We start from the raw sequence: 21,330 nt of genomic DNA on the forward strand, positions 1-21,330 counted from the left end.
TAGAGTGGATTGGTGGGCACCTGGTGTCCAGCCAAGGTCATCCCACCACAGGCTTCTTGCTTGGCCTGTGCTGAACTTTATCCAACACATCCTAGCAGTTCAAGAAGATGACACAACCCTCTAGAATATAACACTTTGTTGTCCCACTAGAAATTCACTCACACGTGGCCAAAGTAAGAACCCCAGTTTATACAAATCTCAGTTCGTGTGCTGAAGTAAAAGGCAGAGGTGATCTTAAGTTGAGAGGTTGTGGGCTGTATTCCCTTTGTGTTGTGCACCCTTTCTTGTTCTCTTCATTCCTATAGCAGCTTGACACACTTGCTGCAGGGCCTGATGTTAATATTTTTCTCTGCAATCAAGGATTTAGGGCATTGGAACTAAAATGATATGTTCCCTTCTGTATTCTCATTGTTCCCTCTCTTGGTGTCTCATCTTAAAAGAATTGCAAGATGGAAATAAAAGTATTATAAAGAAAATAGCTGAGGGATGAAACAATTTTTTGGGGTAGACTTAGCCATATTTTTTTCTTCTTGTTGCCACACACAAGCACACATTTTGTCTCTTCTGAGTCAGACCATACATTCTTCAGAAGAAACCTGTGACCTGGCTTTGTGGGAACTTTGCTAATGTGCTTCAAAATATTCAAACTGGAAAGCAGACACATACAACAAGCTACAGGAAAACTTTTGAAATTTAGGACAGTCCTAATAAAACTTCACTTCTCTTTTTTTTTTTTTTTTTTTTTTTTTGGGGGGGGGGGGTTACAAAAGAAGACACGCTGATGCTAGAAAACAGAAAGCCCAAGTTCTCTGCCTTACTCAATGACTATCATTACAAGTGCTGGCTTATGCATCAGAAGAGCTGAGCATGGAGTGCAAAAGATGCTCAGTACATATAAAATTTGACCACAAACTGTTTTAATATGTGGCTTCAGTTCCATTTCATGATTACTGTGTTTTTTTGTAATTCTGCCTTACCCCCCTGGCAAAGTATTTCAATGAAAAATTCAGGATTTGGTTGGATACCTACGTAAGTGTTTACACGTAAAGTCACAAAAGCCATGCAGCGCATATACAGAAATATTCCTTGTTTTTCTTGTTATCTTTTAGGTCTCTCTGCAGCCAAACTGCTGACTGAGTCAGGCTTGAATGTGGTGTTGCTGGAAGCCAATGACAGGGTTGGTGGAAGAACTTTCACTGTAAGGGTAATTATCTCCAAACCCATTTATACTACCTATACGTACATACAGTATATACTATACATATGTATAATCATACACGTGTGTGGTGTATAGTATACACATACTATATGAGTAGTGTACATAAATATATTTATTTATCTTTCCTGCTAGAGGACCCACTTCTGGGAAAATTTCTAGAGCACTAGCAGGTGGGAAATTTCCTGATATTGTAAACAGCAAGAGTAGGGAAAGACTGGCATGATGGTGGGGAGAGAATATTTCTGTGTTATCTGCAGGCTCTGGACTCATCAGTCCTTTCCTCTGGGAAGGAGAACATGATTAGTTAAGTTTCCAAATAATTTCCTGGGGAGAGACACAGGAGAAATGTCTATGAAAAAACAGCCATAAGGCCAACCATAGCCTTGAGCTGAACCGTTACAAGCCCTGTGAGGAGTGACACAGGCTAGCGGAATGGCAGGGAGGGCTGGGAACTAGAACCAGCATGTCTCCTTTCAATCTGTTACCTTCTGCCCTGCCTGGACCTGGGAGACCCCCTCCCAGTTTGTCCATCAGAAAACCTTACCTGTGCTACTTTCTAGTACAGTCTGTTTTGAACTAGTCATTGGTGAGATGCTCGACTGAGCAAGAACTGCACGGATGTCTCTGGCCTTCTCTCTGTGCCTGTCAGGCTCTCTCCTTTTGTGTTACAGGCTGTAATGTAACAACAGACCAGCTAAGATAGTTATGAATTCCTTATCTGAGATTTTCAGTAACTGCCGAGAACTTTGCCAAAGAACTGAAATTTTCCATGGGGGGAGGAATCTTGGCCAAAATGTTCTGGTAGTGTTTCATTTAAAGAATTAATCTGAATTGCTCTTTTAACTTGTGTGCTATTTACATAAGGCTTATATTTTTTTAATCCTTCTCCCCACCCCCCCCCACCCCCTTGTGTGTTGTTTGTGATAAACTAGAATAATCAAGTTAAGTATGTGGATCTTGGAGGAGCGTATGTGGGGCCAACACAAAATCGTCTCCTGCGGTTATCTAAAGAGTTAGGAATAGAGACGTATAAAGTGAATGAAGACGAGCACCTGATACATCATGTCAAGGTAAGATGCTCTCAAGTGTGCTGCTGTAGACAGGCAAGTTGTAGTGATCTCCTTTCTCACTGTTTTCCATTCATGCTACAGTGGAGTGTGCCTGTTTAAATATGCATCATTTGAGTTTCTGGGAGGAAAATATGTATGTTGGTAATGAAGAACTCCTACAGATTACTGTATGCATGCACATCTACATGTGTACCCTGTAGGTGCCTCCTGTTAGCTGATGCCTTGGTTCAGGTCTGAGCTCTTATTTAAAAGCTCTCAAAAAGCTTCATTGTTTACAAACAATGTAAACACTTTGGTACAGGTCAGCTCTCATATACACTGCCCAAAGTGTCTAAAACTCCCTTTCAGAAGTCCTAGAAGTATCTTCCATCAGGCTGAAATTTTTTTCGTGAAGGACTTCCTAACCAGTGACAATTATTATCCTAACTGAAAGAACGTGAGAGTTAAGTCTGGTTTTGCTGATGAGAAAGCTAACATGCAGAGTAGCAAAAGGCATTGTAATAGTCGTTGTGAAAGGCTCTGGGAGTCATTCTGGTGGAGGCAGATCTAAACTATCTGTTCGCAATCTGAAACAGGACAGCTATGGCAAGGCTGTTAAAAAGCTCGCATATTCTTAGTATTCGTAATATGTTTTCTGCAAAAGAGCATCCTTTCTCCTTTTCTGATATAGAGCAGTGTTGCACTCCCACAGAAGGGAAAATTTTTATGTTAGTCCTGAGGAAAATAACATTGAGTTTCATTATATGCTTATGAAAAGCCATTGTGCAATGACTGGCAAAATACTAGTGAGACAGTAGTTTGTGCTTGATCAAAGGTTAAAGAAAACATTGACAGATTTAAAAACAGCAATAGAGAAAAGGTGTTCTGTCATATATTTTCCAATATTTTTTCCACTCATTTTTAGAACACAATTGTTCTAAGAAAGTATGTTCTCAAAGGGATTTGCTGTGGTGACTGTCCACAGTTACTTCTGCTGTGGCAGAACTGGTGGGTACATCCACACTGTTCTCTTTCATGTGCCTCTGTCGTCATCCTCAAAGCAAAATGTTCTGCTTGTTCACACTATTTAGCCTTCAGAGTCTCCTCAACAGCAATAGGAGGTCATGCCATGAGGGGAAACCTTAATGTTAGAAGACAAGTGACGTGGCCATTCAGGATGACCAGCTCTCAGGACAACCTTGCTGGCCTAGCATGGAGGCATTCCAGAATGCTGCCAGAAGTCACTGAAGCCAAAGCTGAAGCTGACATGTTGGCCTGATCTATTGTTAGCTTATTAACTACAAATAAGTGGCTGCTTATTTGGTGAGCTAGACCCTATTTTCTTTTAGGATCTCTAGGAATCAAGCTTGTGAGGAGATATTGGTAAGACTATGCAGGTTGAAATAGCCTATTGTTTTCCAATAGGCTTTTAGAGTGAGGAAAACAAATGGCACAAAAGTAAAAGTTTGGGCTTTTGTCAAGGACAGTCTGTCTTTCTCTTGACCACAAGTGTCTTACTGCATGAAGTGTCAGAGGTTGCACATAGCTTTTTGCCATCATCTGTGGATACTTTTTGGCCCAGGATGAGGAGTGCTGGTATTAATCAAGGTTCTAAGCTTTCCTCCCTACCCAGGGAGGAAACTTGCTGGCATTCAGGGCTGTAACCCAGGCTGCTGGAGAGGGGCATGCCTTGGCTTTGTCTGTATGTTGGGTGTAGAAAGGGCCTTGAATTGGGACACTAAGGCGTTAGGACACAGGTCCCGGGAATCTATACAGTAGTGTGACTTGTATCCAGAAATCCAGAGGTGGGTGAAGCCACTCTGCTCCTGGAGCCATTCAAGCCATCCAAGCCTGGAGATACAGGGTGCTTGCTACTTTGGTTAACGCCAGCATCTGTGCAAACGGATCCTGGGGGAGCTGTGAGGGAGGCTGAGGGCCTGGGATTGCTCCAGCACTCATGTGCCTGTGCTAAGACCTACAGAGATGCTCACAGATGACAGGTTATGCACTTACATATGCTGGGGGATGAAGCATCCGTGGCAATTTGATGCGAGCAGGTGTCTTGGTCTGAGTGCTGACAGGCATGTGTGAGATTGGCTCTGTGTAAGGCATAGTGCCATGGCAAAAGTGGCTCTGGCAGGGACCCTTGGAGGCTCCTACTCTGCTGTGGGCTTGGAGAAGAGTTTACCTCATAGTTAGGTCAGGTTGCTTGGGGCCCTTCCCAGTCAAGCATTGAATGTCTCCAAGCAGAGAGATTCCACCTGCTGGCTGAGTTGCTCCCGAGGCAGGCTAGGAGCCTGCAGGTTGGGTTTAGACAGTTTGTGGTCTCAGGCTCCCAATGTGACTGCCTGTAGGAGAGCTCCTGAGGAGATGAGGGAGAGAAGTGTGTGCCAGGACTCCCTGGTAGCCAAGCAGGAGGTAAAGAGACGAGATGTTCCACAGTCAGTGGCACCTCCTTTGAATCTCCTAGTTTCATTTGTTTTAAATCTTTTATTTCTTTTTTGGTTTTGTGTTTATACAACTGTGAAAAAGTATTAACGTTGTTGAAGAATTACTCACAGTTAAATAATTGCAGCATGGGCACTATGTAGTAGACATATGCAATGTTGTGTGGCCAAACCAGCGTAATAATCTTCAGCCTTCTACATTTCATCTATCTGTAATACATTCCTTACAGGTCTCAAACTTTCAGCCATGTGGCTTGCCCATGCTTTCCCTGCAAATGGACAATGCTCTCGTGTGCTCCCTACAATCTAAGTGGTGCTCTCAAGTCACAGTGTGCAAACTAGATTCCAAAATATACAAAGGTCTGTCACCCCTGTGTGAATTTGAATTCACATGCTGACTGAAGCTTTGTGACTGTGGCCAAATGCAATTAAATTCTGGACCACACAATTATCTGAACCCAGAGAGGCAATGAAACCTAAAGGTTTTAATTCTGCTCTCACTACACAAGTAGGCATCACAGTGCATCTTGTAAAATCAGCTGCTGTTTTTACATATTTCCAAAGGCAAAATCAAGCCTTTCATAGTTAATTAAATTCATTTTAGAGGCTTTTTAATACAAATAATATATGCAGCTTCTTTGTACTACAAAATGAAAAGAATGCATTTTGTTGATCTCTGGGTGGGTCTCTGCTAATTAGGCTTTACCAGCGTGATTGGGTTGTGTGTTTTTTTCCCTTTTAATCTTTTTTAATGTCAGGTTCTATTGTGAGATTATTCTTGGTCTCACTTATATTGTGTGTGATATTTTCACAGAGCGTCAAAATTATATTTCTTGCCCTACATCTTGCCCTACATTTTTTTTTCTTTCCTTCCACTTGTTAAGCACCCTTTTTCATGGTCTTTGAAAGGACATCAATATGTTCTTTTCACTTGTGTAAATACTTGTTCATCAGCTTTAGCTGAAAAATTAGTCTAGCTATGCAAGTAGTATTTGGTAGGCAAACTGCTGCTTCAAACACCACTGCTTTTCAATAGCATAACTGAAGTTAGGTGCATAAATCCAAATTTAAGAAGCAAAAGCAGAACTATCTAAGAAGTCATCATCTAACAGTCTTCCCACTGGACTGGTAGGCAGATGTAAAACACTTTTAAAATAAGACTTTTCCTTAGCTGCCCAAGAGAGGATTCAGGACCTTGCCTTAGATAGGTAAATTTGCAGTATGTTTATTTTCCTCACCAAAATGACAGCTTTTGTTTTAGAAAAGAAACCAAAGTACATAAAGTCCAGGTAACGTTTACCTTTGCCATCTAACAGTCCCTGGAAACAAGTCTTGAAATATGAAAACATGTCAGTTATTGTGAAGGTTTAATTATCAACATATTTTCTTCATTAATTCAGTTTGCTCTTCACTTTTGTGCAGTCCCAATAGCTGTGCAAACTTCCTGCATTGTAAAACACAAATCTACCAATGTTATCAAGTGTAACACAGGCTCCTTTGCCAAGTAAGATAACTGTGGAATTGGTTTACTCTGCTACCCTAAACCTGTGTGAAGAAACATTTCTTTATATGACTGGTTTGCCAAATTAATATTTTCAGAACTTGATTCCTTCATATACAGTAAGGATGATCTACTCTTTGTCCTGCTGTGGTACCATCTGAACATCCTCTGATCCCATTTTTGTTGATGCAGAGCTTGCATGAAAACCTGGCAACACAGAAAGGCAACAAGACTCCTTACTGGCTACGTTAGACCAACAAAGCTTGTTTGTCAAAATAGCATCATTAGTCTTTGGTAGATGTCCCCCCACTGCCATTATTGCTCCTTGTAATTTTTTCTGGATGTTTTTTCCACCAGAACTTGCTATGGGATAATACTGTGATCCTTCCTGGAGTTCCCCAGATTATTGCATAGTTGCTAGAAAGTGGTAGTAACACTTACTCCTCTTAATCTCTGTGTTGTCTCTGCAGCCAGCGGATAACGCTAACAGCTGGCTTAAATAGCTGGCTGTTTTGACAGTGTGTTACACCTGAAACAATCCTCGTGTGGCTATAATTGAATTAAGTCCTGCTAGTTGTTTCCTTAGTACCAAAAGGAACATTTGGCATTGCACATACCTGGAGGGGTCTGTCTTTTGCGCGCATCCAGAGGATAAAATGCTGGGTGACACATGAAGCAACCCCTCCCAAGTCACTGGACAGTTTCTTGACAGCAACTTGCCAATACCTCTTCGCCTCAATTAAGTTCCCTGTAAGAGGGTGGAGTTTCCTCATACTCATCTGCCAGCAGCTCTTGCTAGAGGTGTCTGAATGCATGTCCTGCCCTCTTCAAGTTTAGCATCACTTTCATAGAAGTATGTACATTTGGCATCTTTGGGAAGAACACCAATGTGAACCCTGTCTGCAACAGGGTGAATATTTAGTATTATATATGCAGTACTTTTGACTAGGACCATAAACCTGTGCTAATGTCACCAGGTTACATACTGATCTACAACAGATCTGCAGAAAAAAAAAATTCTTCAGCCCTCTTGGGTGTCATTAATTTTCAGCACTATTGTGCTTATTAAAATGCGGTTAGATGTGGTCTTGTTTATGAATAAAAAATGTGATGGTCATGTTGTATTGGGATTTAATTAGCAGCTGGATAAGTGACTGCTGTATCTAAAGTTATAGAACTGAGTGGTGTTTCTTCTGTAATATCAGTGATATGTGTGCTGAAGCTAAACAATGTGCCTTATTTAAGCCTTTGTCCTGTTCTCTGGAAATCCAAGGACAGTATCTCCTGTCATAGTCTGCAGTATAGAGCCTATGAGCTTTAAAGGGATCTTTGGAAAACTAGGTAAAAATGCTTTCATTTTTCATTGTGTATCTTAATTAGAGTGCAGTCAGAGAATGAAAAGTCTGTGAGACTCTCAGTTGCCATCAGTTTAAGCAAGGCAAAATGACATCACATCTTTTGTTTTTTCCCCTTTTTGCTGACAATTTGTAAGCAAGACCTTGGGGAACTGAGAAGAATACTTCTGAATCTTTTAGAAGCTGGGCATCTGGTGTCTTGAAAAGGAAGCCAAGTAAATTCAAAGATGTTAAGTTACTACAGGGCCTTGGTAGGTGTTATTACTGGAATGCACATCTGTGTTATTTTAACTCTTTACTAGATTTGAAGATGTGGGCATTCCTGTCACAAGATGCTGCATCATTAATCACATTTGCTGGTAGCCTCAAAAGCGAGTCTGAGGATTGGATAGGCTGAGGCTGGTGATGGCATCTTCCAGACTCCCACAAAGGATGTCCTCGCTGTGAATTCATGTCATGTGGCTGATTCATGTCATGAGTCATGATTCAATCTCATTGAACCTGCCCTGTAAATAAATGGGCATCTTTCCTTTTTTGTGCTAGCCGCCTGGCAGTAATTGCAAGAAGGAAGTTCATAATTAGGCCTTTTTAATTAAAAAAAAGATAGATAATATTTATATTACAGCAGCCTAAAAGAAGCAAGATTATATACAGCAAATCTGCAAAGTGATCTCTGTCAAAGGAGACTGTAAAGCAAGATCTTCCAAGGTATGTTTATGGATCAAGCAGATTGACTGGAAGACTGGCAGCTGTGACCTAATGGTAGCACGAGGATGAAAGTGGTAAGAGAAATGAACTGGAAATAAAGTATGCATTTCTTAATTAAATCCGAATGGAAAGAAACTTCCTCAGTCTTAACTCTCCCAGACTCCAGGGTCTGTTCCCTTGGAGATAAGGAAAAGGAGCTATGCTCCCACCTAGCTTCTTTAATTCAGGCTGCTGGGAGACAAGCAATTGTATCTGATTGTAAGAACCAATTTTGGTTTCCCTTGAGAAGTTGATTGAGGTCTACAGAAAAACAATTAAAGAAATGTGTATTTCATACAGGAACATCTGGCTGAGCATACTGGGTTTCACACGTCTGTAAAATTTTATGTGAGGTTTCACTGGTTTTAGGTAAGAAATTTAATAACCTGGAGTATCTCAGAAACAAAACTAGTGAGGCCAGTGTTACTCTTGCTTTAAAGGCAGTAGTTTAGTTGTGAGAGAGCATGTGTGCTGACCATATGTTCAGAAATGTTAGGAGCACATGCTCATTTAATGTCTTTCTCCCAAATGAAACTCCTCTTTTCTCCTGTTCCCATTACTTTTTGCCCATTTACCTGCTTTTAGGAGTGGAAGGAAGGTTTTTTTAAGACTAATTCTATAAGTACTGATAAGTTTTCTCTTGATTTTATCTGCTTTGTTGGTAGGTTTAATTTAGGTGTTGAAAGCCACACGCAGGCCTGGTTTCAAAGAGTGTTTAGAAACAAAATCCCTATAAATCTGTGTTTCACAAGACACCAAAATGCCTTTTGGAAAGATGGGTTTAGTGTCCAAACCAAAAAAAAAATCCCATTCTAGTAGGAAGGAGACTCAGTTAACTTTTCTCAGCTGATTGGAACAAATAGTTATATTCACTTTTAAATTCAGAACAGATCCTCAATTTCCCTTTCTAAATCGCTTCAGTGTTGGCTTTTTTCTTCTCATTCTGCCTTTTTTTTTTTCAGGAAAGACAAGTATTCAAGGGATTGCATGGCTGATATGGCAGAATGAAGATGGACATCATTCCTATAATATTGTTCCCAATTAGCTTCTTTCCTTTTCAGGATGCATGTTTCAAGCCAATATGTCTAGATGTGCTACACTTAAAAGGGAATTACTTTTGCTGACCAAATTTCACAAAACACTCTGGCATCCATGGCTGATAATCTCAAATTAGATATTGAAAGGTATTTGGAGGATATTTTGGTGTGACTTAATATTGTAGCTTTGCACCATTAATTATCCAGGGTTTCTTGTGCTGCATTTATATATTCTAAGCTGTATATCTTTTTACCTGTAGGATACCTGGCAGTATTGTAAACAGCTGAGCATGTGAGCTCCTGAACAGTTCTCAAAGAAGGGAACTTTAATGAAGTTCAACACTGTTAACAGTTTTCCAAGTAGTCCTGTATACCTCTCATCTTGGTCCAGCTAGTTGCTGTGTTTTATTAAGAACTATGATTACACAAGAGGCTTAGCCCCAAAGACACATATTGTTAGATGCTATGGGTTAAAACAAAACCAAAAACCACTCCCACAAACCAAACTGAAAGGATAGTTTCCCACAGGGCAGCAGATGAAAAACTGAGTGTCAGAGACAGGTACAGAGTTACAGCCTGAAGTGATGCTTTTCTGTTTCTTATTTTCCTTCTCACATCTTTGTATCTTAACATTTCTGTGCTTTACATGAATGACACTAGGTTTTTAAGTTGAGAGACCAAGGCATGCGTGAGGTACCAGTGCTGTGATTCAGCAGAGGGCACTATGTGCCTATAAACCTATGTAACTGTGAATTAACATGCAGAGTGACATCTTGGTGAAGTTAGCATCAGTTACTCCAAGGTTTAGACGATTTCGCTGAGGGAGTATCTGTGCTCATGCAGTGATGCAGAGAATGCACCATACCATCTTGTTTCTTCCAATGAAAGCTGACTGTATTTATAAGATGTTTATACTGTGCTATAAAAAATGCATGGATCATTGGCACCAGGGGCTTCAATTCACAGTATTGCATCCCACTCAGGCACTGCCTTGGTACGTAGTGTTTAGGGGGGCATGAAGTTGCCTTGTGCCTGCAAAAGCAGACTTTCTCCTGAGATCCTACTCTGCATTGAGGTACTGGTGGTATTTCCTGGCAGAGTGTGTCCTTTCTCAGCTAATCATCTACTCACTCTGACAGGAGAAAGTGTGTGGGATCCAGTCCCTATGCCCTCCCAGATGCTGGGGCTGATGTTCAAGGGGCTACTGATACTCAGTTACCATGCTGTGGGGTTTTTTCTCCCTGTAATAACCCACTTCTAATGTCAACTATTTGACCTGAAACAGAGCTGATGTATGCAGAAAGTTTATTTCTGTACTACTTATATTACATGGGTCCAGTATAACTGAGCCAAACATTGGTTGACGTGAAACAGATGGATGAGAAAATCTACTGGGAATTGTAATATTTGTGAGAAACACTGGATTTCTCATTTCCCCGTTTGTTTATTCCTGAGACAGCTGGCTTGCATGAGTTTCCTCCCTATAGTTTCAGCTTCTTCAGTATGCTGTAGCCCATACTGTGGCAACAGCCTTTGTAAGCAGCAAGTGACCCATACAATAGCAGGTAGACCTCTAACTGCTGATGCTGGTGTTCTGTCTTTGGAAGCATTGCAAGTGGCATCATGAAATGGTTTCTAAAAAATGTATGTGTCTGTATTAAGTACAGTTAAGCCCTTAAAAAGAAAAAAAAGGTAAGAAATACTTCTGAGCCTTATATACTAGTGTTGAAAATATGTCACATGATCAGAAGAGGTGGTTATTATTGCTGCTTTTATACTACTCTGATTTTGGTATTAAAATATTTGAAAAGGAAATATTTTGAGCATCTTGGGGCATATTTTTCATCTGTGTTGTGTTCTTCTTTAGAGATTTTAAAGAACCAGGAAGTAATGGAGAATGCTATTCCCAACAGTATGATGGAAATAGGCAAATTTTGCCTAAACATCAAAAAGGTGGTTGTATTTGCAAAAGTGCAAATTCATCAGAAGTAGAGCTGAAACGTTTAATTTTGTTGGAAACTGCTTAGAGCTATGTGTAGTCTTTCTGTAGCACTGCTATTTTTGTTTCTGTGTAAAGCCTAGTCTTGCAGTCTCTTCTCAAACAAAACGCTGACAGTTCCTGGAGTTTTGTCTATGTAGGAAGTATGGATCAGGCCTTAGGTAAAGTCTTAGGAGCTCTTGAAAGTAACTTTCAGAGGAGACTCCTAACTTTTGATGATTGTTTTGATTTTTCCAGGTTGAACTTTGTTCTTATGCTTTATGGGACTTGTCATCCCAGATTTCTGCACAAGAGACATACCTAAGAGTTCCCTTTCAGCTGTTCAAATGCAGTGAAATAGAAGAATACTGAAACAAAGACATGTTTTCTGTGTCTCTTAGCTGTGCACTCATGAGGAAGCACTACAGGGAATTCATAAGACTTGAGTTAACTCAGAGGGGATAACTCAGGACTGCCTCTGGCAGAGCAGGAAGCTCAGAACAAAATCAATTATTGGAATAACCAAGTCTGATACTGTCCTGTTTTTTTGAGCACAGCAGTATATGTGTTTTTATAAACCTAAATCTGGGAAATGCGAGGTAATTAAAACCAAACTGATCTGCTTGGTCATTGGAATACCGACATGGTGTTCAGAGTAGTGAAGGATGGCTCCAGTGTTCAGAAGGTGGCACAGTAGAACTGACTTCTTGCTGCCATTGGAGTTCGTTACAAAATTTTAATGTGCCCAAAAAGGCTAAGAGGTAACATGGTTCGGATGTTACTAGCTGGGGTAGGAAGGTACTGAGTCTGAGAGCATTTGCTCTTCATTCATAGCCCTTTGGCAGCAGAGTATGGAGGTATGCCCCAGTTCAAATTAATTTCATATTGAGAGACTCCCTGATAGTACCCAAATGTCTGTGTCAGGACCAATGTTTCTAATGGAACTTGCTGAGTTAATCTCCATCTACAGGGGTATGTGTTTTCCTGATTGCAGTTTAATGTATTTAGTATGGTTGAGCACAAGAGCTGTAGAAATGCACTTTTGTTCCATGCTGAATGAAAACAAAACAAAACCAAACAGACAAAAACCCAAAACCAAAACCAATCCTCTATTTTCTGGAGTATTTGTGAACGTGTGCTGTGATGTCCGTTCTTAAACTGAAGACGCTAGGTTTTCAGCCTTGGTGCCTCTGGTTCATGGAGTGACTGGAGATCTACTCTGGCTCTGACAAAACTGCTGTTTGAAAACTTCTTAAAATTTGATGTTTGGCATTTTACAAACCATAATCTATCCTCAAAAGCACTGCAAAATGAAATTGTTGTTTTGCAGCTACTTCTCCATATGTCCATGTACCAAAGAATGAAATCCTTTCCTCCCACACTTTACTTTCTAACTTTCATTACCTTGTTGTTTCTGACAAGGTTTCTATTAGAGTTCTGCATTTGTACAAATACTAGCTGAAAAAGCAGTTGTTTCTTCACTTTCTCTAACCTGCTGGGATTTTTTTTTGTAAACTAATTTTCTCTTATTCTTTTCCTTATGTTTGATTTTTGGTCTTACTGCTTTTGAAGTATCTCTCTCTCTGAATTAGAATTCCTCGAAGTTGTTAGCCAGCATTTTCCTAGGTTATATCTCATTATGTTTTTTCTGGACCGAGTTTTTACTCTTTTAGGATCCCTTTGTGCCCTTTTACTGTCTCTTCTGGTGCTTGTAAACAGCTGCGTATTTGAATAATACAATCTCTGTCCCTTCCTTCACATTATTAATAAAGAGGCTAAATCAGATCAAGCCTGCCACTCCTTTCTGTAAGTGGTATTTGCATACTTCTCCTCAGCAAGACACAATGTTGTTGTTATAACTGGTTCAATAATTAAATCTTGATGCAGTATTTCTTTTTAAGCTAGTGTAAATATTTTTTTAGTGATGAATCGGTGTGGCGTTGAGTCAAATATCTATTAGAATTTAGTACTTCCACCAACTGACAGTCATGCTGATGCACTGCCTGCTTAAATACGTAATTTAATGTAAGTTTTGAAAAATCAGATGTGGCACACAATATGGCCTGTATTGTTTATCTATTTTATGGAGTCCAGAATACACTGTGAAAAAATGAGTAACCACATAATGCTAATGAGCATTTTTCCCTGAATTTTAAAAACTATTATGCTGCCATCCATATAGTCAGCCAGAAAGATCCCATGTGAATAAAATAGCTCTAAAATTACCTGTTGGCTTGTACTCATAATTAAGCTAGACTTTCTGAATATCTAGTAGTGGAGATAGAGATATGTAACATTTAAGTATTAAGTATGTAACAATGTAATTATAATATTTGTATTGGTCACACTATTGGTTTCTGGAATTTATGGCTAAGGTGTTGGATAGGAAAAATGAGTCATTAATAGTAAATGCTACATTTTCTGTAGGGCTGGGGATTTTTATGTTATCAGAAACCATTTTTTTTTTTTCCAGGAAGGTCTCTGAGCTATGATTTTAGTGTGTAGTAAAGCTCATCACAGCTGCTTTTGTCTGATTTTGAAAGGAAAAAAAAGCCCACTAAATAAAATTAACAGTTCAGTCTTTTCATGAACATTTAGGAGAAAAAAATGTAACATATGGGGTGGTTTTTTTTCAGTAACAAATAGCAAGTTTTTCATCTCAGTTGTGCGGTGCTGTTCCATCTCACTTTTTTGGTCTGATCTTAGTGACTCTACTGCAGAAGTGCCCAGTATAAAGCTTTGAAGATACAAAGCAGTATCAGTTCTGCACACAACTGACTTAAATCAACTGTGCATCACGCTTCAGTTGCACATACAGAATAACAGGATTACAGAATGGTTGAGGCTGGATGGGACCTCTGGAGGTCATCATGTTCAAACATCGTGCTCAAGCAGGGTCACCTAGAGCTGGTTGCCCAGGACCGTGTCCAGGCAGCTTTTGAGTATCTCCAAGGGTGGAGACTCTACAAACTCCCTGAGCAACCTGTGCCAGTGCTTGGTCACCCTCATAGTGAAAAAGTATATCTTGATGTTCAGAAAGAACCTCCCATGTTTCAGTTTGTGCCCACTGCCTCTCATTCTGTGTGTGCACACAGACACAATCTGTCAGAGGCTGTTAACATGTATTGATTAAATTTGTACTTCCTTCCAGTGAACGCTTAACTATTTGGTGCAGCTTCCCATGCATAGAAGCCATGATTTATGGGGGAGTTTAGTTTTGATTATGTTTTTGTTTCTCATCTTGTAGGGTAAGTCTTATCCCTTTAAAGGTCCATTTCCTCCTATGTGGAATCCGTTGGCCTACCTGGACTACAACAACTTATGGAGGACCATGGATGAAATGGGAAAGGAGGTATGGCATGAGCAATTGTAGCTGACTGTCTCAGCTCAGCTTTACCTCCATGAGGGGCAGAGTGAAGATGGGGCTAAAATGCAGACAAAGCTACTGTAGTTTGAACAAACCTGGTACTGGCAAGAGCAGCATCGTGCCATGCATTTTGGTGTGCGCTGGTGGTCAGTGTGTGTATAAGTGGCATCCTTGCAGGCTCTACTGAAGGCCATGCTGCTGAGGCTGCCTGCGGTCATACCTTTGCTTTTCTGAATATATGAACATTAGGATTTATGCATGTGATTTTTAGCACTTTGCCTGACGATTGGGTAAGTAATAGTTTAAAAGGCTTGTAGACCTCAAATGTATGCCCATTTCTGCCCTCATCTTCAACTTGCCCATTTTACTTTGTTACCAGTAGTGTATGTTTTCATTGACTGAGCTACCGGGCTTTGGGAAGAGGTTGCCGTTACTTGCATAGACGAATGGGAGAGACATTCCCCAGCACTGTAGTTTGCCTTTCTAGGCAAAGTTCGTAACTCTAAAATTATTCTCTAAATCTCCTAACAAAAAAAAAAAAAATCTTAAAACAAGCAAACAAACAACAAAAACCCCTAAAAGCATCCTCTGTTAAGTTCACTATATTACCTGCCAGGAATTTGCAGGCTGAATTACCATGTAAAGATGAGATTGTGTTTGTTGTCTCTTTCTTATGCTACTCATTCATTTGATGATGAATACTCTTTTATGTCTCCTTAGATTCCCAGTGAAGCTCCATGGAAGGCTCCGCATGCAGAAGAATGGGACAAAATGACTATGCAAGATTTCATAGATAAAACTTGCTGGACAAAGTAAGAAACTCTTTGATAGAAAATATAATAGCTTATATTTCATATACCTTAGAGCTCCAAGTAAGTGTTACTGCTGTGTAAACAGATATAACTACCACTAGAATACAGCCTTTTTAAAGAAATGGGGTGATAAAATCTTGTAATAATGGACCACAACACATGTCAGCACACACAGTAGATTCTGTTTTATTTCCCTAAATTTTTAGACTAGAATAAAGGTAAAAGGAAAATGTATTTGGGGAGGGATATGGGTAGTACCTTCATCTGTAACGTGCACTTTTTTTCTCTTTACTGTGTGGCTAACCTTTAAGAGAGGAATGCTCTGGCTACAGCAGGTTTTTGAATCGAACTTGATGGAACAACACACATTTATTCTGTGCTGGACCAGCTGATTTTACCAAACTGCTATAAAAATAACGTTTGTCTTGAAATAGCACTAAATCACTTTAACACCTATCATTCTATTGTTTAACTGCTGTACCATATACCAACTAGGGAAACTGAAAATGCTTCCTGTTTTTATGTATATATCAAAGCAGTTTTTCTTTACTTGCCATTCAACGGCGGTTTGATTGGTTTTCTTCGCACTGAAGAAAAAAATCATTAATTCTGCCTCGCTGTAAATCAATTCAATTTCTACAGCAACCTCTTCAGAATTGCTAAGCACCTGACACACGGCTGCCGTGAGCCTGCACGAGCTTGGTGCAGAAGCCTGCTAGCACCCACTCAAGCTGACACTGTCCTCAACAGAGGCATTTTTACAGCTTCAGCCAGCCTCTAGAGAGAAACATCATCATTGTTAATGGACAGTAGGCTCTTGTCCAAAAACTTTTAATCTTCTGGTTGTTTTGCTTTAACAAGAGTGACAATTGCATAAAAGCATATAGAAAGCCTTTGTCATTTGTATCACTGTCCATATTTAGTAAAACCACATAGAAATGTATGCTTTTAGTTTTGCTGGCCATCTGAACCTCTGATTTGGTAAGGAACTATACAAGTTAGCAAAACGCCACACATCAGTAGTCATTCAGGGTCTGATAGCTCATGGACTACAGCGATTTTTTCAAACTCTGATGGAATAAGACTTGACATTTTACCTGAATATTGGCATAACTGTCAGCCTCCCTTAATTCCAAGATGCTTTTCAGATTTTGTATGTGCATCTCAGCTTCATTTGCTCAGTTTGTTCAAGATGTAGGTAACATGCCATAGAAACTTCCCAGCCTGGAAGGTAATGATCCAGAAGGGTAATCTTCTACTATTTCCTGCCATCTAACAGACTGTACCAATTTGCTTTTGGCTAGAGTTGCAGGCTGGAAATACCCCAAGTGCTCTTGGTTGAAATCATACTGCCATTTCTAGGTAAAATCCCAGGAAAAACTGGGGAACAGAAACGCTGAAAAGCAATGAGAGGTGGCAGAAACTAGGAGAATTTAACCACCATCTAATAGCTTCTGCTTATGAAATATTAATAAATGCATGCAGTAATTCTCCCATTAGACAAAATATCTTTCAGAGCTGATCATGTTTTACAGTATGTGTTTATACAGACAAAAAATGATACATATTTTCTGTATTATTTTTGTCTGTCAAGAATGAAGCCAGAATGCACCCATATTTCAGAAAATGGGTCAGCTTTTTACTTCAGTGGGACTTTGCATTTTTAGAAAGGACAGAAGATGCCTTTTTTCTATATAGAACTACAGCTGTTTGAAACCGTATTTCTGAGGGGGTGGGGCGGGTGTTTTGGGTTTTTTGGGGGGGTATTGTTTTTTGGAAAGTTCAAAGACAGCAGAAGGAAAGAAGCAACTAAGTCAATTCTGCACTGGCTTTGGAAGTTATTGATTGCCTGATGCCTTGCATATGAAATGCCTATAGAATCTCAGACCCTGTCAATCACAATGCAGTTAAGCAGAGCATCTCCTGGTCCTGTCTATGTCCCTTTAAATTCCTCCTCAGAGTGAGGGCAGAGGAAGTATTTACTTCTAACAGGAGGAATGTTTCCCTGAGCCTTAATTAACTCTGTCCTAGTGCACCCCAGAATCTTGTATAGGTTTATACAGTGATTTTCAGTAGAACTGTTGTGAAAGCACCGACCAGAGTTCATAAAGCAATGATCCTTTTTCAGACACAGGCCACTTTTCCAGTTCTGTGTTCATCACCATTGGCTGCCAGAACACTATTTAAAATACTGAGTTGAGGAACCAAAAGTATCCTTTCCCCTTTCTTGCCAGACTTTTGCATGAATGTGTATATGCTGTTTCTTTGCTTCTGGCTTCCTACTTACATTTCTTTCCTTTTTGTGTTCCATCTGCAGCACCCTCCCTGAGCAAAGCAGAGGAACAGGCAGTGAGAGGATGCTGACTAACCCAGAGAGCTTAGATAATTAGCTTAGAAAAGTTCACTAACTTTTTTTATGACAACTGTTGAATAGTCTTTGTGCTGTGTGCTTGAGGGACAGGCATTTAGCAGGTGCTCTGAATCTAGGGTGACAAGCAAATTGTATTAGTAACATAGAATGACAAAAGCCTTCATGGGCTCTTGTGTCTCCTGAAGCCCTAATTCAGTTGGAATACAGTAGTGCTTGATTAGCAGTTTTTTGTAGGGTTACTTGAAAAATGTTGCATAAAAGAAATTGATAGTTTCCTACTTCAACTGAAATTAAGAAATCCTTTGCCCACAGTGAAAGAAGAGGTTGCCAAAGACAGTCTCTCCCCTACTCAAAACAATCTTGTCACCCTTCTTCAGTTTTTAAATTAACTCACTTTCTTGTCTTTGTTGCAGTGCTGCCAAGAGTTTTGCAACTCTGTTTGTGAATGTGGATGTCACTTCTGAACCCCACGAGGTCTCTGCCCTTTGGTTTTTGTGGTATGTGAAGCAGTGTGGTGGGACAGCAAGGATATTCTCAACGACCAATGGAGGACAGGTACTGTCAGCCATCACCTTCTGCGGCTCGTGACAGGCCTTGTCTTGATTTCATTCTTTTGCTTGTTTATTTTAGTTCAGAGGGCAAACTGAGCCGTCCATGATTTTGAGCCAGTAGCACATTGATAACTAGTTCTATTCATTTACACATTAATCTGGATGTTGCAAAATAGTGTTGAAGGCTGTTCCTGTGCTGAAGGCATTGGCCCCGGGATCAGCAGATTTGTATCCTGACTCTGGCTTCCTTTTGGGCTCTGTTTAGAACATGTACTTTGCCTATCCATGCTGACAAAATAAGGTTTTACTTATGCTTGTTTCTGTCATGAGGCTGAAGCAAGCCTTACCACTTTGGAAGCACTTAATGGAGATGTCAATATTAGCTGCACAAATCTGTAGAGTGCTCCACATTAATACTGAAAATATAGCCCAGAGCTGGGTTCCTAAAGATGCAAGCTTCCAAGGATTACAATTCTTAAGATTTTAAAATAATTCTGAAGAAATTGAACGCCCCTGCTTAAATAGGTTGCTCCTTTGAAAAGTTTGAAATCTGGTGCATTAGTGCTGCTTTTGCATTTCAAGGAAGTAAAGACGCTGCTAATGATCTTCTACTTGAGAAATGCAAAATTTACTAATTGTATGAGAAACAATTGTATTTTTGGAAATGCAAATTATTTAATAATAAATAATTACAATTACAAATTCAATAAAACATGTTAAAATGCATAAATATTCATATATAGTCAACAATGATAGATAATGTAACTGCAAATATGTTTAATAAAATATTGTTTGAGTTCTGTATTACGTTAGAGGTAATTTGAGTTTAAGTTAAATCAGATTATATACTGCAGGAGACATTTTTGGAGTGAGCTACGTCATTATACCTTGTTATTTATTGTGAGGATCACGGGTCCTACCTCTGATACACAGACCTCCGCAGGGGTAAGAGTGAACTCAGAGAAGGGCTGAAAAGTTTAAGCACTTTTCAGAAGTCTTGCTGATTCACACAGACCTGTCAAATCCATTTGGAGACCACGTGAGAAGGGATTTTCTCATGGAGTTGCTGATACTTCTAGTTTTGGCTGGTGGTCAAAAATGGGAAGTACCTGAGGAGCTCACCGAAAGAGAAAATTACACGGAAGTGTTTTCCTGGTGAGATTGCCAAACTTCCCAAAAATGTTTTGATAACAATGGGAAGAATGGGGTTTGTTTTCAATGCCAAGCAAAATGTTTTTCATGATACACCCTTCACAAGCGCCAGTCTGCTGAATCTGCTTTGCTGAGTTGTTTTCTGTGTTTCAGGAGAGGAAGTTTGTTGGGGGCTCTGGCCAGATAAGTGAGAAAATAATGGAGCGCCTGGGAAGCCGAGTGAAGCTGAGGAAGCCAGTTGTCCACATCGACCAGTTGGGTGAAAGTGTCATAGTGGAAACATTAGATCATGAATTATATGAGGTACTGAAACCTTTAACATTTAAGCAACTGTTAGTGCTGGGATAGCTAGAAAAACTTTAGCTTTTCCTTTTCAACATCTCCAAAATCCTGTACAAAAATGCAGCAGATTTAACTGACTGAGAGGAAGTCACACTTCCTGATTGTGTCAAAGAAATAGCAATGATAGAGCTTTAAAGTGATGCCTGAAAAGCAAAGTGTAAATTCAAACTCTTCCTTTGCTAATGTCTCATCTTTGTGTTCAGTTACCTTCCAAATTAGAGGGTAACTGTAAGGTAAACAAAAAATGCAGCTTAGTAATAGATTTTCTGTGAAAAACATTGCAGGCTTTGCTTCCAAGTTGTAACAAAGGAGTCCAGATGGAAGGGAGACCAATGGACTCTTAAAACATAGTGCTTTTTTTTAAACCATTGGAGAAAGAGCAGCTGCCCATCATTCAAACAGACGGCTGTTTATATAATGTTTGTTTGTTGTTTAACAGGCAAGATTTTGTGAGGGTTCAGTTTTGCAATTCTTATGCTAAATGCCAAAATTGCTTCAGAAGATACACCTTGCAGCCTGCCCAGGTGTCTGCCAAGATCATTAGAGCAGTATGTTTAGAATGAAGTAGTGGATAATATATTGGCTTATGTATAATTTCTTTTCCAGGGCAAATATGTGATCAGTGCCATTCCCCCAGCTCTTGGTTTGAAGATTCATTTCAACCCACCTTTGCCCCCAATGAGAAACCAGCTCATCAACCGAATTCCCATGGGTTCCGTCATCAAGTGCATTGTGTACTATAAGGAAACTTTCTGGAGGAAGAAGGGTATTACATTTTTTTTTAAAGGAATAGTAGTGACAGAGAGAGGAAAGAGGGTACATGGTAACGGAGCAGACTTTGAGTTTAGAGTATGCAGAACCTTAGAAGGAGACTTCATACACTTCTATGCCATTTTTGCCATCCCTTGTTTGAGAAACTTGAGAGATCGATTGAGAAGAGAGGGTGGATGGGGAAATAAAAAGAAGGAGGTTGTCATGAAGGGATAACTCATTCCTGTTGCTTATTGCCTTGGTTCTTTGTTATCCTTTCCTTTTCTTTTAGTGGCACCTGGGTATGAGATGAGTCTCTCCCACTTGTACAGTAATGTAAAGGTACAAGTGATGTGTGATGGAAAGAGGTTTTATACCATCGGTTATCAGCCTGTAGAAATTCTGCCTTCTGCGTGCACTGGGCAGGATTAATTTAAGGTGTCCTCACACAGAGATCCCCATCTGAGCTAGTCATCCTGAACTCTCTTTACATGCTGAATACTTCCATCATGATTCCTCAGCTCTCTTTTAGAACGTACCAAATCTAAGACAAAATGCAGTGTAATAGCACCCATTTCTCATCACTGGTTTATGAGTCCACATCTGCATTTGTGTACAAATGTCATCCATCCTTCATCTTTGTGAATGATTT

General features: G+C 39.8%; 1 protein-coding gene across 4 annotated transcripts in view; it reads left to right on the forward strand.

Annotated features, from left to right (window-relative positions):
* The window catches only part of LOC121084103 (amine oxidase [flavin-containing] B-like), a 55,215-nt gene that overhangs the window by 18,960 nt on the left and 14,925 nt on the right, over positions 1–21,330 (forward strand). For all 4 annotated transcript variants that reach the window (XM_040585270.1, XM_040585271.1, XM_040585272.1 and 1 more), the window contains exons 2-8: positions 1,110–1,204; positions 2,152–2,289; positions 14,581–14,685; positions 15,421–15,512; positions 18,297–18,438; positions 19,740–19,889; positions 20,535–20,694. In XM_040585270.1, coding sequence (XP_040441204.1) covers positions 1,110–1,204; positions 2,152–2,289; positions 14,581–14,685; positions 15,421–15,512; positions 18,297–18,438; positions 19,740–19,889; positions 20,535–20,694 — 882 coding nt within the window. The remainder of the gene's footprint in view (positions 1–1,109; positions 1,205–2,151; positions 2,290–14,580; positions 14,686–15,420; positions 15,513–18,296; positions 18,439–19,739; positions 19,890–20,534; positions 20,695–21,330) is intronic.

The sequence above is a fragment of the Falco naumanni genome, chromosome 2 (genome assembly GCF_017639655.2).
Source record: "Falco naumanni isolate bFalNau1 chromosome 2, bFalNau1.pat, whole genome shotgun sequence".
Lineage (NCBI taxonomy): Eukaryota > Metazoa > Chordata > Aves > Falconiformes > Falconidae > Falco > Falco naumanni.